This window comes from Pagrus major, chromosome 10, assembly GCF_040436345.1.
Source record: "Pagrus major chromosome 10, Pma_NU_1.0".
NCBI lineage: Eukaryota > Metazoa > Chordata > Actinopteri > Spariformes > Sparidae > Pagrus > Pagrus major.
The window spans coordinates 3,960,882-3,977,732 of NC_133224.1; the positions used below are offsets into that span (position 1 = coordinate 3,960,882).

A 16,851-nucleotide genomic window follows, 5' to 3' on the forward strand; every position below is an offset into this window, starting at 1 on the left:
AGGACCTTAGGAACATATGACCCTGGGAACATTTTACCTTTGTCACTTTCCCGTTTTGCCAGCTAAATCTTGACAACATAGGACCCTGGGAACATAGGACCCTTTGTCATGTTCCCATACATGTCATAAATCTGGGGAACATAGGAATTATTCCTTTGCCTTTTGTTAACATCAACACAGTTGTTTTAGCTGCCTGGCTGTAAACATTTAGTAATACTGTAGTTGTCATCTGCAGATATTGGAATTAATATTCAACATAGCACTGACTTTAGCAGGTGTGTGCATCATAGAAAATACGATCAATTAAATGGTGCGTTTACTGCTATTAACACTTTATTTAACCTGACAGAAGGCACCTGGTCTCACTTTCTGACCATTCTTGATTTACATGTTAGTGCTTTCAGTACTGCAAGCTCGTTAACATATACAGGCTGCCGCCATCTGTTTCATTTGCATGTTGGACTGGATGCGCTTGTGCACATACTTATATGATTGTGTGCTTGTTTCATGTGGTTTATAAAATCACACAGAGTTTCTTTTATACTTAATTAACTGTTCCTGTTTTGGTTTGGATATCTGGATCTTATTTGCCTTTTTGAGTTTTTAGTTTATCAGAATACAGTGTCAACAGGCTTGATTTATTAACACTTGAAATTTTTTGTCAACCTCAATATTTTCTCTAAACATGTTCTCTTTAGCTATACCTCTAAGAAGGGAAGACAAAATTCACCATTCAGATATCCTTTTACTTTATAGTTTATTACAGGAGTACATTTAACAATCACGGTAACAAAAAAGGAATGGAAGAAAGTAGAACAAGACATTCATATTTAAACTAAATGAACATTTTTTTCCTGTAAAAAGAAATACAAATATTATGTACAGATTGACATGAGACAGGTTCAGAGAAACCAACAGGTGAGAGGAAGGGGAAGTGTAGTCGCATGGCACTTAAAAAATAGACATACCTCGCAAGTGCTTTCTGTTTTCCATAATTAATATCAAATAAAATGCAGTGATAATAAGTCTGAATAACAAAACAAAATAATAATTATTACAGTAATCAAATCAACAATATTAACATTTTAATCACTGTTTACAATATAACTGAAATACATAACATTCTAAATACATCCAATATTTACCAAAGACCTTCTCATTTAGGCTAAAAACTCTAAATCTGTAATAGAATAAAAAATAGCATTTCAAATATCTTATAACAACAATATTAATCGTACAATAACATTAATATTAGGTTATTAGTAGACGTAAATAGCTGATTTTCCCCATGGCTTGCTAAAGAAAGGAATATTGTACAAATTAATATACACTATAACCTATTAATGCTCTTTTTTGCTTTCACAAAATGCAAATATTTTAATCAGCTAAATTATATAATATATAAAAAAAGGGAAAGAAATAGCAAATCTCACTCGATACAAACTATTGCAAACTAGAACTCTCAATTAGAAAATGTACACAAGAAAAGCAGCAAAAAAATTCTATTTTTTATATTTTTTTTTATATCATGAAGAAATCAGTGGTGTGGTTGGTAGAAAGAGTGAACAATGTCTAGCACAGGCAGAGTCCATCTGGAATGCTATTGGACAACAGGATTGTCCAATAAGAAAAAAGCCCTCTGAGCGTGACCCTGCCCTCCCCTGAAACCTCATTGGTCCGTCTCTCTCTCGCGAGCCTCAGTTTGGAACTTTGGAACTCTGTTTGAGGATTCTAGAATGTCCGAGAGTTCCGCCGACAAGTCCCAGAGTTCCGTTGCTTTCCATATATGGGCAACAAGGAAACAAGCTTCCTCTTCCCACACACGAAGCTCTGAGAGTTCTGATTGTGCAATCACCTCAAACAATAAATCTCTTTCAGCTAATAAAGTTGCTTAAACCATGGAATTTCTTTTTGTTTTGCATTCTTAGCGTTGATTGGAGGAGCAGCAAGACAGAATGTCACTTTCTCCACAGAACTCAAAATGGCTGCCCCAAGGAGACGGGAAAAAAATAAAACACAGATAAACAAACACAAAATGACAAAGCAACACTCAAGCAGCATGTATGTAGGTCTTCTCCTCTCTACCTCCTCCTTATCCCTCTTCTGTCTTTTCTCCTCCTCCAGCTCAGGAAGTTGCGCCGCTTCGTGAGAGCGAGTTCTTTATTGCATCCTCGATGCCGTCCGAGAGAGTACGATCTCAATGCAACTTGAAAGTTCAGTTTACGTATCAAAGCACAGGTTCAGAGAGTTTACAAAGCAGACCTGGACCACATTACAGTTTGACCTTGATTCGGTAGGTTTTATCTTGTGTGATGCCAATTGGGAATTCCTGTTGTTTGATTCTGCTTGCACCACCAAAATTGCTTCCTCAGGGGAACACAAAATGGTTGCAGAAGGTAATACATCAAGTGAGAGCAAGCGCTATTGGAAACCCCTGATATCTTTTTTGTTTATGTGGACAGAAAGTAGAGTAAATGAAAAAAAGTAACTGGTCCAGCTCTGTAACTACAACAGTGAGTAAGTGACATTATTTATGTGCAGTCAGTGAGAGTTAAATATCAAAAAGAAAAGGCTTATTCGTTTTTCACCACAATGTCTTCTCTGCACCTGAGTTCATACCCTAAAGATTATGGGATATACTGAATGTGGGCAACATTCTGAGTTGATGCTAATGGGCAACCTGCGGGTAGCAGATACTAAGGAAGAGACTGATGCAAGGTTTTCAGTAGAGGTAAAGATAATAAGACACGTTAGGAAGACATAGCCTCTAAATCCATTTTAGGGTTTGTATTTTTGAACCCCAAGATGGAATCAATTTTAAGTTTGGAGAATGTAAAAGCATTAACTACAGCATCAATCTCCCAACAAGGATTTACCTCCTCCAGAACTACCCTGAAGAGTTACTTGATCTAAAAACTTCCTTTACAACGGAATTTAAATAGAAACTGAACAAGTTGCCCATTAACAAAAGTTGAAAATGTTGTGTTCTTCCCCTTAAAATATAATCAGAATCATCAGAACCATCAGAACTACATCGCTCATTTGTAAGCGCCGCCCTTTCCTTCACTGCCTGAACTGATTCTTGACTTGATTTGCAATGCAAATCTAAGCCAAAGTATTTACTGCATCATGATACGGTTGCCTTGAAGCAATGGTACAACGGCAATCTGACAGGCTCAGCAAAACAGTGTATCTTTGCCACAACCTGCTACCCTATGTGCTATGATCCCTTTGACTGCATCTCTGAGCTAGTAAACAATTTGAATCTTGATGGATCATTGATGGAAACCACAAAGCCAGAAAACACAAGTTGAATCTGGGTTGCACCGAAGAATTCTGGCCCAAAACTTACAGATTTTGACCAGAAAATCTTGGACTTTCAGTCGATATATCCATCTCTTTTACCCTGCTAGACAACTGAAATGGTTCACTGCATTTGATTAAGCACAAGCAAAATGCTAAAATATCATATTCTTTCATCCTATACCCTGTTTCTTCCATCTCGCCTTCCTCCCACAACCGTCTTTGCTTTTACTTTTCTAATTTCAACACTTCATTTCCCCAAAAGTACCACCATACTTCTCTTTCTCCCATTGTGCACAACCCACATTCTCTTTCAAATTATATTACATAGCTTTTTTGTACATACATTTTGTTTGTATATTTCTTTAAAAAAATACACAGAATAGAGCATAATTAAGAACTTTTTTGGCAGCTTCTTCCTTTCTCAGAGGAAAGTCCCGATCATCATCAGTTGTAACAAGAGACGAAGACTTCTGCTTCTCTTTTAGTCTGAAAAGGAACCTCCAACTTGGCAGAGCAAAAGGTAGAGAAGAAAAAATAACTCTGAAATTCTTCCTTTCCTTCGTTCAATCTTCTCCCTCAAGACTTCTTCGATCACTCACCCCCCCTTACTCGTCAACTCTCTGCCCTTCAAACAGTCGCTCCCAGCAGCTCTTCCGACTTGGCCATGATCTCGTTCTGGTTGGAGTCCAAGCCGTAGAACTTGACCTTCAGCCCATCGACAGGGTGGACCACAGGTACTGTGACCACGCGGGGGAACTGCCGGGTTGCCAGCTCAAAGCGGCTGGTGCTGGCCAGCTCAATTGCAAGGATGCGAAGGAAGAGGGTGGCGAGCTGCTTGCCCAGGCAAGACCGGACACCGCCACCGAAGGGGAGATAGTGGAAGCGTCCCTCTTTGTCTTCTCCTCTCTCCTGACTGAAGCGGTCAGGGTCGAAGGCATCCACATCTTTGAAGACAGCTGAAGTGTCGTGGGTGTCCCGAATGCTGTACATCACACTCCATCCCTTTGGGATCTGGACTCCCTGGAGACAGATAGACGGGGAAATTAAGCCAGTGAACAGGTTTGAAAGGGTGCAAGTAGGTTTCTTGCTGTAATCAATGCTGGAAAAGTTGGCGCACCAAGGCCAGGGATTTGGGAAGTTGTCAAACATATGACTCAGTTCTTGTTTCTCTGACTAAGCATGAGAGGCTTCTTGTGGTTTGATCAAACCTTTCATGAAGATCTCAGATGACTATGCTGTAACTTCTAATGAACCCTTCATCTCAAATGAGATGGTGTTTTTTTCTTGAATTTTTGGGCATACCCTGTACTTTGATAGGACTATGTTCTTATTCCTAAAGAAACAGAACTACCATTGTTTAGAAAAAAAGACAGAAACTGCAGTTAAAACCTGACTTTGAGTCGGATTTGTGAGATCCAGTGATCACGCAAATCCATCTTACCAAGCTTCAAGCTATGTGAACGGGGCCAAACACACAAGGGTTGAAACAATCTGCATCTTTTGAGGAACTACAGGCAGCTACAGCATGAGAAGCAACTGTTCGTTTGACAACAACAATGGCAGCTCCTCAAGAAGCTAGTGTAGATGCTTCTATATTATCAGTTAAATCAGAGACGGGGAGTATATTTCACTTAAAAGAAGAACTATGTGTCTAATGTTTTCAGTTGAGAAATATCCTTGGGCTACTCACGTCAAGTTCGAAGGTCTGCATTGCAGTTCGGTAGGCCCCTGAGACAGGCGTATAGAGTCTCAGCACCTCCTTGATGACACAGTCCAGGTACTTGAGGCTCACAATGGTGTCCAGCCTCAGTTCTCCTTCAGGGCACAGGCAGCCATTGTGGAGGAGACCCCTGGCCCTCAGCTCCTCTCTCAGGCGCTCCAGGACGGCAGGGTGGCGGAGGAGCTGCATGATGAGCGAGGTGCTGGCGCTGGCCGTGGTGGCAAAGGCAGCGAAGATCAGCTCGATGGTTGACTCCTGTGGGATGGCAGAGAGGCAAGATGGTGAATCAGCGCACTGGTTCCCAAATGTTTTGGCTTGTGATGAGTAATGCCAACATCTGAGCCCCCTTTGTTTTCATGTTCTCTGAAAAAATGTGTTTGATTCTTCTCCACAAAGGGTTTTATAAAATTTAAAACTTTCCATGTGCAGCCTCTAAACACAGTCTCCCTACCTGTCAGTTTTCACTACTCTGCCTACTAGAGTTTGGAAAAGCCTGTCACTGATATGGAAAGTAAAGCGTAATTTTAGCATGAGCACAAACTTACAGTGTGTGCAGAACTATATTGGGTCGTCCAAGTTGATTTGTCTTTACTTTGTGGGCAAGCCAGCTGAGTTCTCCCTCAGCTTCTGATGGCCTAATTGCCTGTCACTTGAATAAAAGGTCCGGAGAGTGGAAATATAGATGGTAGTATTATGTGCCGAAGGGTAATAGCCCAAGTGTAGCCACGATCACAGTTTGTACTGCAGTCGAAACACAAAATTATGAGATTTATGATTGAAAACAACAGATTTTCTCACCCTGCATGTTTTAGATGTGTCAGGCATTTGTGATTTATTCTTTTTAAAATCATTGTTGTCAATAATTATTTAGCCAGATTGTGAGCAAACTCAACCTGGGACCTTGCCCTTCCTCTCGGGCACAAATCCACCAACCCACACCTCAAGCTTGCCATTTGTTTCGTAATGACACAGGGCCAAAAAAAATGCCAGTGCATAATAAAAGTATGCTGTTTTTAATTCCTGAAAAGTAGAGTGTTTGGAAAGTGACGTTCGTATCCAATAACAACATTCAGTGCGCCGTGCCGGGCCCATTATTAAGGTAGTGGAATAAATAACACTGAGGCTGGGCAGCACGACTCTCATTATAAACCTCTCATCTGCCATCATCTGTGTCAAAACACATCTCTGCCTCGCCCCGACATGTGTGTGTTATATATGCGTGCGTCAGAAAACTGCAGGAGAGTGCTTCAGCCTGGGCCTCTGCGACAGGGGCTCCCCAGTTCACTTTGAGTGTGTATTTATATATGTGTGTGTGTGAGTGTGTGCGTACAGGAGGCCTCTTTCAGACCCCTAGCAGGGGGAGTGTTGACTTATTTTTGGCCCTGGACTTAACCCAGAAACCACAGAGAGCCAGAGAGAGTTGAGTTTCCACAGAATTCCTCAGAATTACTTTAATAGGTAAATAGAGGGTGTGCCTGTCCTCGACTGTGTGTGTGTGTGTGTGTGTGTTATACTGTAACTGTCTGACTGCGGGCATCAGCTCAGCATCCCTGCAGTCATATTTTACATAAAGATGTGTATCATAAGTCACTTTCATTGCTTACAATCCCAGGCTGATTTGTCGGACAAATTATGATAATTATTGATGTGTTTGTGTGCGTTCAGTCAGCCAAGATGGGTTTCCTTTGGCAGCACTTTACTGGGTAAACAGTGAGTGTGTGTATGTTTGAACACATACGCATCAGACTTCTATCTGTAGTGTGTGTGTTAACACTCCCTTGTGCGATTTAGTGGCTTCTCGTGCGTCTGGCTTCTCTCCAGCGTGTGTTTGCACACCTTTTCTTCCTACTCAGGTGATTCATGAGGGTAGATGTGTTACCTTCAGTTCCTGCATGGTGAGCTCGGTGCCATTCTCTTTGGCGCTTTCCATCAGGACGTCCAGCGCGTCGCTGTAATCCTTCCCCTGGGAACACAGCGGCTTCTCCCTGATGGCTTTCTCTATGCTTTTCTGAAGTGTGTCTCGTGCACGGATGCCCTGCAAACACGTACAAAGGAAATTAGTCCACAACAAACTTACTAGCTTTTTACAAACTTTATCTAAATTTTACATTTTTTGAAAAGGAGCCATTGATTTAAACCAATTCCTCATACATTTTAGCACACAAAAAACAGCTTGTGGTCTTGAGAACTCAAATAATGAATGTGAAATAATAAATATAGTGTAAAAGCCAATTAAGGTGTTCATTATGCATCAGAGGTAAAGCACAATTTATTTGGCAACAACAATGAGGATAAGGGAAGACACATACCTTCCTGTAGCCGCTGAATGGCAGGTCTATAGGCAGGCTGAACAGGTTGTCGACAAAGTCCTGGAAGGTTGAGAACAGATGCCTCATCTCCTCCTCTGACACCCTGAATCCCAGCAGCACCCTCACTGCCATGGTGAACGACAACCGCTGGCTCTCCCTGTGGAAAGACAATCAATCAGGACCTCAGTTACATCTGGTATTAAGAAGCATTGTGCACCAAATTGCGACACTTGACCAATGATAAAACACAAATTTTTCTTAAGCGCTCTTGAACCACAATTCGTACGGTGTTATCTTCATCAAGAACTTGATGATTGAATGTTTCTAGCCACACAAATGTTTCACTTCATTGCAATGCCTAGAAACTGATATTAACCTCTTGAACATATGCTAACCTTGAACAAAATTTTGTTTCAACACATCAGTTTAAAAATATATATTGTTTCTATATCAAAGGAGTCTTGCTTCTCGTAGTAACGCTGGTACTGCAGCCTTTCTGCTTTTAGTGATGATCTTTCTCTTAACATTTCAAGTCGAGTTGTGTTTTAACTGATTTCATTTGTAATTGTGTATTGTGTTTCTCCCGTCATGATGGGGTTTCTTCAATGTATTGGCATTTCTATGTGTAGTACTAATGTTTGTACAATGAATTGAAGAGGGGGACTCTCAGTTGAGTGCTGGACCCAAAAATCCAGCAAGCGTATTCCAACAAATTGTCCAACAAAATTTCCAAGTAAAGGACAAAATGCTATTATACTATAATACTATTTCACTTGTTTATTTGGGTCACATTACAAAAGATAAACAATGTTTGTACAATATTCTGCCCCATGACACTTGGCCCTTCTCAACCAACAAGGAAAGGGTTTCGGTTTACGAAAACGAATTTAAAAAGCACTTCGACCAAAAATTAAATTAGTTCAGAACCCAAAAAGTTCGATCCCAGCTGGAACCAAAAGAAAACAATGGTTTTCCTTGACCTTGAAGTCTGAACTGAAGTGGCTGTGTCATACTCTACAGGTTGTTGTGAATTGTGCAACACTCTCTGTTGATGATGCACCCTTGATTACAATGGATCCACCCAAAACTGCAGAAAACGCAACAATCTTGAATGGAATCGTTTCGAGGTACATGATGATATGATGATAATCCTGCCTCCAATTTCAAGATGTAATAACAATGAAATTCTCTCTCTTGTGAATGCATTTCTACTCCAGGACCTCCTCTTTACCTGTAGACGTTGATGGGCTCAGGGTTGGAGCTCCACACCCGGAGGCTCTCCTGGATGACCTGCTGGATTTTCGGGAGGTAGGACTCCAAGGCCTCGTGGCTGAACACTTTGGCAAACACCTGAAGAGACAGAGCAAAAGGCATGTAGTGTCATTTAAAATGCAGAATGTGACCGTACTTGTCTGATGACCTCAGATCAACCCAGATTTTCATTAAATGCTCATAAATTGTATGACTTGGCACACAAGGAGACGGCATTGGAACCAATGCAAGTCCAAACAGAGGACAAAAGCACTGATTAAGCAAATACACTGTATTTGGTATACATCCCTCTGACAGTGAGTACAAGCATGCACACCAGCAGAATATCTTTAGGAAACCTCTTAGCGTGACAAATCCTGACTGACAGGCTGTGTGAACAGATGGCAGGATTATTCTGCTATAATATTTAACATTTATTAACTCCACCAAGGAGGGCTTTCAGTCCCGTGTGTTTGACTGCCTGTCAGTTTTCAGGACATCTCAAATAGAAAATAATTTGATGGAAAAGTTCATCCAATTGGCAAAGGGCAAATGGATTCCTTTTTGGTTTCAAGTTGGACATTTAAAAGAGCACTTTAGCCTTTGCTAACCACTCCTAAAATGTGACACAAAGAAGAACTTATTGGTCAAACACATAACTTTCTATATGAGTCAGTTTTCACCGCTCCTACAAACTCAAATAGCACGCCACTTTTAAGAACCTCTCGTGCGTCAGGTCGATTCATTTTCAGGTGACCTTTATTGTCATGATAACAATAATAAACATGTGGTTAACGTTGTGAAACAGTTAGTTTGGTTAGGTTTTGGAAAAGACCTCACATCAAAACACCGCAGAGACTACAGCCGAAAGCCAACTACTTTGTACGTTTTGTGTCTGCAAGAGGAAATACCTCTCCATACCAGCGGATAGTGCTAGTCTGTACTCGCCATTAAGAAAGGGCAACTAGAAGACTAGAAAACAGACTTGATTGGCCAAAAGTCGCCAAAAATTGCAAACTAGTGCCAACGGTGTGGTACACGTCACAACAACTGAAGCCACAGATGCTCACTGACAGCCCCAACTTGCCAGTGGCCAACCATCTGCCAGGTTTGTCAGAGCTGTTAGGAGGTATGTGACAAGTTCAATATGTAAGTTAGCTTACGGACATAAGTAAAACAAGTCAATATTGATTTCTGGCTTCACATGGGACACTATCAACAGTCTCCTGGACAAATGTCCTGTTTTCGTTTTGAGCCATACATCCATCACAACCTCCTGCCTTTGCGGACTTTGTCGCTCTTTATACCACTACACCTGACTTCCCTGTACGACAACTAGAGGTCGCTGCCTGGAAATAAACATGAACGTGGGTCGCAGTAAGCTGCTTGCACAGACGACTAAAACGGCCCTTTTTCTGGTGAAGACAGGCTGAGTGTTTCACCTATGGATGGCCTTACAGCGGTATAAAAAGTGGCTTTAACTCAATAGTTGTGCTTCTGACTCACTTGACATTTTGCACAGTTGATCCTTGTACAAATTTCCTAATATTAACCTTCTTTCTCTGTCCCGTCATATCTTGAGAACATTTTCTATCCATTAATCCCCGTCTCCTCTCTGTTAAAATATACCTCGACAAGACTTTCCATCGATTCTTATTTCTTATTCACCCTCAAATTCTCCCCCCACCTCCTCCCTACCTCTTCACAGAGACTTATACATTGTGGAGGTTTTCCCCTGTAGTCAGCAGAACCAGAATGACAGGCAGAAAAGAGCAAGAGAGGAGGAGGAGGAGGAGGGGGGAGTTAAGTCTTTCCTGGCTGCTCGTAGTATTTCTTAGTATGAATCAGTCACCAGTCGTCAGTGATGTTTGGACAAATAACATTCCATCTGATTTAACCTCCAAAACTGCCCTTTAAACAGTCTCGGGGAATGATTTAGAAGTGGAGAACGATGGAGAGAAGCGAGCCGACTGGACTAGAATAGGTCTATTATATTAATATGAATCAGTCGCTAACACTCAGCTGTATTTGGATAAATAACTTGTGCACTTAACCTTTAGTGCTCTCCCCCTCCAAAACAGTAGAAGAAGAGCAGGAGAATGATTAATGTCACGGCTTGTTGGGACGAAATGTCAACGTTTAAAAGAGTACAGTGTTCGAACCGTCGAGGACCGCCTAATTCTTTAAATTAAGTGTCACAGAAGTTACAATATTAGGTTTGATTCAATTAGCAGTCACAGGAAGGCAATAGAGTTGAGTACGGAGACTAAATACACATGTTTTGCATTTTCTGCCAGGTGAAATAGGTCTGGAACATTTGAACAAGTAAATTTTACATTAGACATGAATAGCTCTGTCTAATGATGGTTATTGGCTGGTCAATCAGCCTCTCAATTTACTTTGAGAGCCTTGTGATCATTCTGGAAATGCTAGTTAAGATGTGGGTTGAGCATTTGCATGTAGATTTGTTTCGCTCTATTAGTTTCTTTCCTTCTTTAGTGTATTTTAAAGTACTTTTTGTGCTTTTTATGAGCTCCTTTATTTTCTAACCTGCACAAACTCATAACTGCATCTTGTCTGTGGTTTTTACTCCATTTATTTTATCACTATGGGTACATTTTATGACTTTTCTTGGAGTTTTTACAACCATGCAGATAAACTAAACAATGCTTTACACACAATGGACTGCACGCTGTATGGTTTAGATTTGGTTCACTGTAATGTAAAGTACACGTTTTGGCTTACTTGACCTGTCAACGTTGGCAGCAGATGTTTGTTTCTATGTTTCTATTTCAACTAAGTACCAAAGTAGTAACTGCAATACAACCAGACTCCCTTAACAAATCGCCTGATTTTAAGAATTGTTGCGTGAGGAGAAACTTAACAAACTAATACAGGCTACTTCTTTGACGCCTGTGGAGAAAGTCACCAGCCTCCCTTCAAAAATCACTCAATTTTGAAAGGTGTTGCATTAGGAGAAACTTTTTATACTTTGTGAGACACTGTGTACAACAAATTCTTAACTAGTTGGGCCTTCTTGTTAATTCGGCAAATGTTAAACAAAACAATGTTTCTTTCTTTCTTCTTGCCACTGGGAATTAAGATCCGATCATGAGCGGTCACTCGAGACGCATGTTAAATGCCAGGTGTGAAGTGACGGGCTTAAAGCTGCCCACCTTTGATGGGATCACTCAGAATGGATGGTTATACCAGGTCTGCAAAAGTACATACTTAGTCTTCTCTGAATAACTCTTCTTATAGTCCAGAATCAACCTTCGGAAAACCAGTATAAGTACACCAAAGTGTTTGAATTTAAAGCTTTTTAAGCGCAAAGAAAATGACTTTATTTTCCATATGTTTACACACTGAAAGTGCTTCTTTTCATTGAGACATAATGGAGGCAGAGAGGGGAGAAAGGAGCTTCTAGTGGGATTTGCGCCCAGGCCAATGAGGGTACATGTGGTTCCTGAGGTCGATGTTTAAGCCACCAAACCATCAGTTGGGCACTCATACTCTTATTTTGTCTTCTACCTCATTTTCCTCTCATTTTCTCTCTCCTCCGTTGCCCTCTTCCCTTCCTCCAAACCCTGCCTCCCTCCCTCCGTCGGCCTCAGGATGAATGAACAATAGTCCACTGAGCTGCTGCTGCTGCTGCTGTGTGCATGTGTGAATTACGTGTACGTACTGTATGGATACATATGCTGTGTGTGTGTGTGTGTGTGTGTGTGTTAGGGAGTGGTTAGTGCAGATCACAGAGCGCTCCAAGACGTTAGCAGCGCTACATTTCCTCTGCTGCCGCACCCTGGGGCCGCTGGTCACAGATCAGCTTACATGACCTGCTCTCCAACCCTGACCACAGGGGATTACACACACTATCTGACCTCAAAACAGTCTGAGGAGAAACACGAGGCTGTCACGACCGCTCCTTTCTTTGTAAGCAGGCAGTCGGTTTTGCCTGTTCGGAGGATAAATAAATGTCAGTGGATGATCGATTGGGTTAGGTAAATGAGGAGACCACTAATTGGATTTGGATGAAAGTATTTAAACTGTCTTCCAGTATTTTTTTTAAAATACACTGTCCTATGGGTGTTTTGGTTTAAAAGGAACAGTTCACCCAAATATGTGAATTCAGTCATTATCTACTCAGCCGTCACGCAGATGGAAAGTCGGGTGAAGTTTTTGTCGTCCGCAAACATTTCTGGAGCTTCACAGCAAAACAGCGTTCTCCTAAACAACCGAAGTAGATGGGGACTGTCATAAAATGGCTCCATACAGCTCGTCTGGCGTAATCCAAGTCTCCAGACACGTAAAACTGCTCCAAGTTTATGGCTTTAAAAACTGTTATGAACTATAGATTGCTGGATTTGAAATCTCATTGGCTACATGATGCATCAGTCATCTGGAGGCTGAGGTGTAAGTGGTTCAGGAGAGAGGGGAAAGAGACTGGTCTACACGATCACACATTGGCTGTTGTTGGCTCTAGGGCAGGCTTAGAAGCTCATATCTGCTCAAACAAGCTGTCAGTCAAAAGGCTGCCATCTCCGGTGTAGAGGTATCATGGTGTCAGCAATGTGTGAACTCATGTCGCAATGGCTTGAATATAAAAGACTTTCACACGTGTTCCTGTGGAAACATCCAAGAGGTTCAGTTGGCGACCCATTCAATCATTTCAGGTGGTTTTTCATCAATAGACTGGATGATAACTGGTTGGTTAATTGGTCATTTGGTGATTAAATTAGCTTCTAATCAATCACCTGTTTGCTTCAATGGTCTCTACATCTTTGAGTCCATGACTGAACTATTTATACTTGTTCATCAATCTTCAGCGCGGCCTTAATAAGAGGAAGAGAGGCCGAAAGGTGATTGGGCAAAAATATATGTTAAGCCAGAAGAGGTTGTGTAACGTCGTGAATTTAGCTATTTAACCCGTCTGCGCTGGATTACGCATAATTGGTCAATTTGGGTGAGTACTTTGCCTCTTCCTACACACACACACACACACACACACACACACTCACACACACACACACACACACACAGCAGGGTTGAGCTACTGTAGGACCAGTGAGTCAGTCAGTCGCCAACACTCTGAAAGGTAACTACAGGTCAGACAAACACACACACACACACACTCGGACACACATGAGCAGGGTATCTCCCCACACGGCCCTGCTGCCAATCAAACACTTTTTTTTTTATGCAGCGTCACTCTGGGACGTTCACACAGGACGGGGGTGGAGGTGGAGGTGGAGGTGGTGGAGGGGGGGGGGTTGTTCAGTACAACAGTCATTTTGCTGCACCACAAAAACGTGACTGTCTTCTGTAGCCTGCAGCGCAAAGACACAGGCTTAAAGACACACACACACTAACACACACTGTCGCACACACACTCCCAGACTCTTACACACACACACTGATATAGTCACACACACACACACACACACACACACACACACACAGACATGGTCGTCCTAATAACGTCCATATGTCTTAAATTATGTGAAAGTGCTGCGAGCTGCTGGTTCCACAGACATGTAAAGACTCCTTTATTCTTCTCCCTCCCTCCTCCCCCTCTCTCTCCCTTACTCCCTCGTTTTTTTACTCCCACCTCTTCCCGTCTCTCCCTGCCCCTCCATCCATCCTTCTTTAAAATACTTTTTATCCCTTTTCTCTCTTTTTACCAATCCATACGTCCTCCTGCGCTTTTATCAGCACGTCGGATCAGAAAAGGAATCACGAGTTAAAGCTCTTTAGGTGTGAAGGTGAGCGGCCAGGTGAGGTTAATGTCGTTATTTCAGCTTATGACTTAAAGCTACATAACAAAATCACACCAGCAATAAAAAACAACTTATTTCCTTAATATTTACACGACTGTTTCTCTTACATGTATCTGTTTTTGAATTTCCAGAAATAGGAAGTAAAACAAAAACCGCATCGTGGTATAATTTTTGGCTCTTAATCAAGGTGTATCATTGATATCTTTGTGTCACTACATTGTTGGTGGTACATGCAAATGTAATGTCAAACTGCAGGATCAAGACAGAGTGCCCGCCCCTCTCTCCAAACTCTGATCAAACTGTAAAACGAGGCGGTGCTGATCCAATATGAACCACGATCCCGTTCAAGCATCGCCAAAACCACAGCCCCCTTTTCTCAGTTTTCTCCGGTCATGTAGCAGCAATGTCAGAAATTTTGGTGTCTTTCTGCTGCAGACGGCCTGGTTTAATCCACGATCCATCCTTCTAGCGGGGAAATACTTCTTTATATACAATTTATATGTATTTCATGCTTACCTGAGTACATTTCAGAGGCAATATTATGTTTTATTTGACATCTTTAGTTCAGATTTTTGACACAAAACATGTGATTGACAAATAAGATGTAAAGTACTTTCATAGATTAAACTACCCAGCAGCATTTTAATGTTATAAGTTATAAAGCAGCAGCAATAACATCCCAAAAAATAGGATATTTTGCATTATGAATACTTTTTACTGATGTGTTTTTGCTCTGGTGCAATGCTGATTATTTTGTTACAGAGAATATTACTACTTAAGCAAAGAATCAGTGTCACCTTTGCAGTATTTTGCATCTGTTACTGTAGTACTTTGACTCTGTACTTTGTGGACTTCTTCTCTGCAGCCAACGATGTTTAAACTCTGCTACAACACATCATGCGTGACTCTTTTTCTTTAAATTTGACCTCAGAGGCTGATAGAAGTGAGGGGATTGACTAACATGGGGCTTCAGCTCAGTTAGAATTGGCAGTGCCCTCTACTGGTGATGAGCAGAAGCACAGGAAACACACTCATCACACACAGAGAGAGAAACATGAGGGCTGAGAGAGGAGAAAAAAGGGAGAAGGAAAGTTGGACTGCGTGTAAAACCTACAGTAAGAAAACATGTTAAAAGTGAGGTAGAGGTCATCGCCTCGTCTCCTCTGTTTTCTCCTCCTCCCTAAATTTAGGGATGGAGGGACGGCTCCAAAAACAAGAATAACAAGGGAAAGGAAAATGTGGAGAGAGAGAGAGAGAGAGAGAGGTGGGATGAGGGATTTTAAATAGCGGAGGAACAGAAAAGACAGAGGTATGTCAGCTGCCACTGTCAACATCACTGTGTATTTGCATGTGTGTGTAACTTGGATTCACCCTCTGTTATTTCAGTGTAGAGGAGCGTTTTTCCACTTGGGCTTACTGAGGGCATGTCAGCATGTTTACTACTGTGTATATGTCAGTTTATACGCCGGGTGAGGTGAAGAAAGGGTCCTTAATCATATCTATTGCTTACTGTGTAGAGCTGAGTGGAACAGAGGTCAAATATTATTTGGTTTAAGTCATTGTGAATGTTAAATACATCAGTTCACACCTGACTGAAGGCGCCTCGAGTGACCACTTGTGATCAGATCTCAGCTCCCCGCTCTATACGTAGATAAACACATGCAGTGTTGTTTTTAACCTGCAGCCCGACAGTAGCAGACAAATCTCTTGGACAAGTGCCCAAAATATTATAAAATTTGTCATAGACAGCGTTTCCAAAAGTTAATAAAGCTTCTCCTGAGTCAGTAGCCCTCAAAAATTGTGCAATTTCCTAAGGGAGTCTGGATTGGTTTTGTCCTTGACCTTTGACCTTCATGAGGAGGCAAAAAGGACAAAAGGAAACAAGTTTTCCTGCAGATATCAAGTGATGATGCATCGTTTTATAGAGTTTGACTGGATTTTCTCCAGCAGCCCAACAGCAGTAGCCAACACGCTCGAACAAACAGACACAATGTGTTTCTCTCAAAGAAAGTTACTTATTGCATGTCCTTTAACGCCGAATTTACGAGAAGGCCCAGATGATTGTAGATTTGTCATGACATCGTTTCAGAAAGTTGATAAAGCTTCTTCCGATTCAGTAGTTCTCAGAATTGTGCAATTTGTTAAGGGAGCCTGGTGTTGTTTTGAGACGAGGATGGTGCGTAAGCCCTGGCTGGCCCCGTTCGGCCCTGCTCGGCCCGTAGTGGAAAACCAGGCTGCTGTGGCTCTCCGACGGAGTTAGTTTCCGAGCTTAACACGGGGTTATATGGAAACTGGCTGGCTGTGTCGATCCAGCGAAGGCTAATGTGCTGTGTGAAGATTGTTTTTCCATACGAAAACCACACACACACACACACACACACACACACAGAGGAGCATTTCTGGTCCAGTGGGTCAGACAGTAAGCCAGTCGCTCATTCTTTTCTCTCAGTTGATGTTGTTTCGCTTCTGTCTGTTGACTCAGTTTTAT

At 41.7% G+C, this 16,851-nt stretch overlaps 1 protein-coding gene across 1 annotated transcript in view; it reads right to left on the bottom strand.

Moving 5' to 3' along the window:
- Positions 1 to 738: 738 nt before the first annotated feature.
- The window catches only part of cyp26b1 (cytochrome P450, family 26, subfamily b, polypeptide 1), a 38,573-nt gene continuing 22,460 nt past the window's right edge, over positions 739 to 16,851 (bottom strand). The window contains exons 3-7 of the mRNA XM_073474821.1: positions 8,567 to 8,685; positions 7,336 to 7,492; positions 6,906 to 7,061; positions 4,997 to 5,281; positions 739 to 4,326 (exon numbers count right to left, since the gene is read on the bottom strand). Coding sequence (XP_073330922.1) covers positions 3,934 to 4,326; positions 4,997 to 5,281; positions 6,906 to 7,061; positions 7,336 to 7,492; positions 8,567 to 8,685 — 1,110 coding nt within the window. The 3' untranslated portion in view covers positions 739 to 3,933. The remainder of the gene's footprint in view (positions 4,327 to 4,996; positions 5,282 to 6,905; positions 7,062 to 7,335; positions 7,493 to 8,566; positions 8,686 to 16,851) is intronic.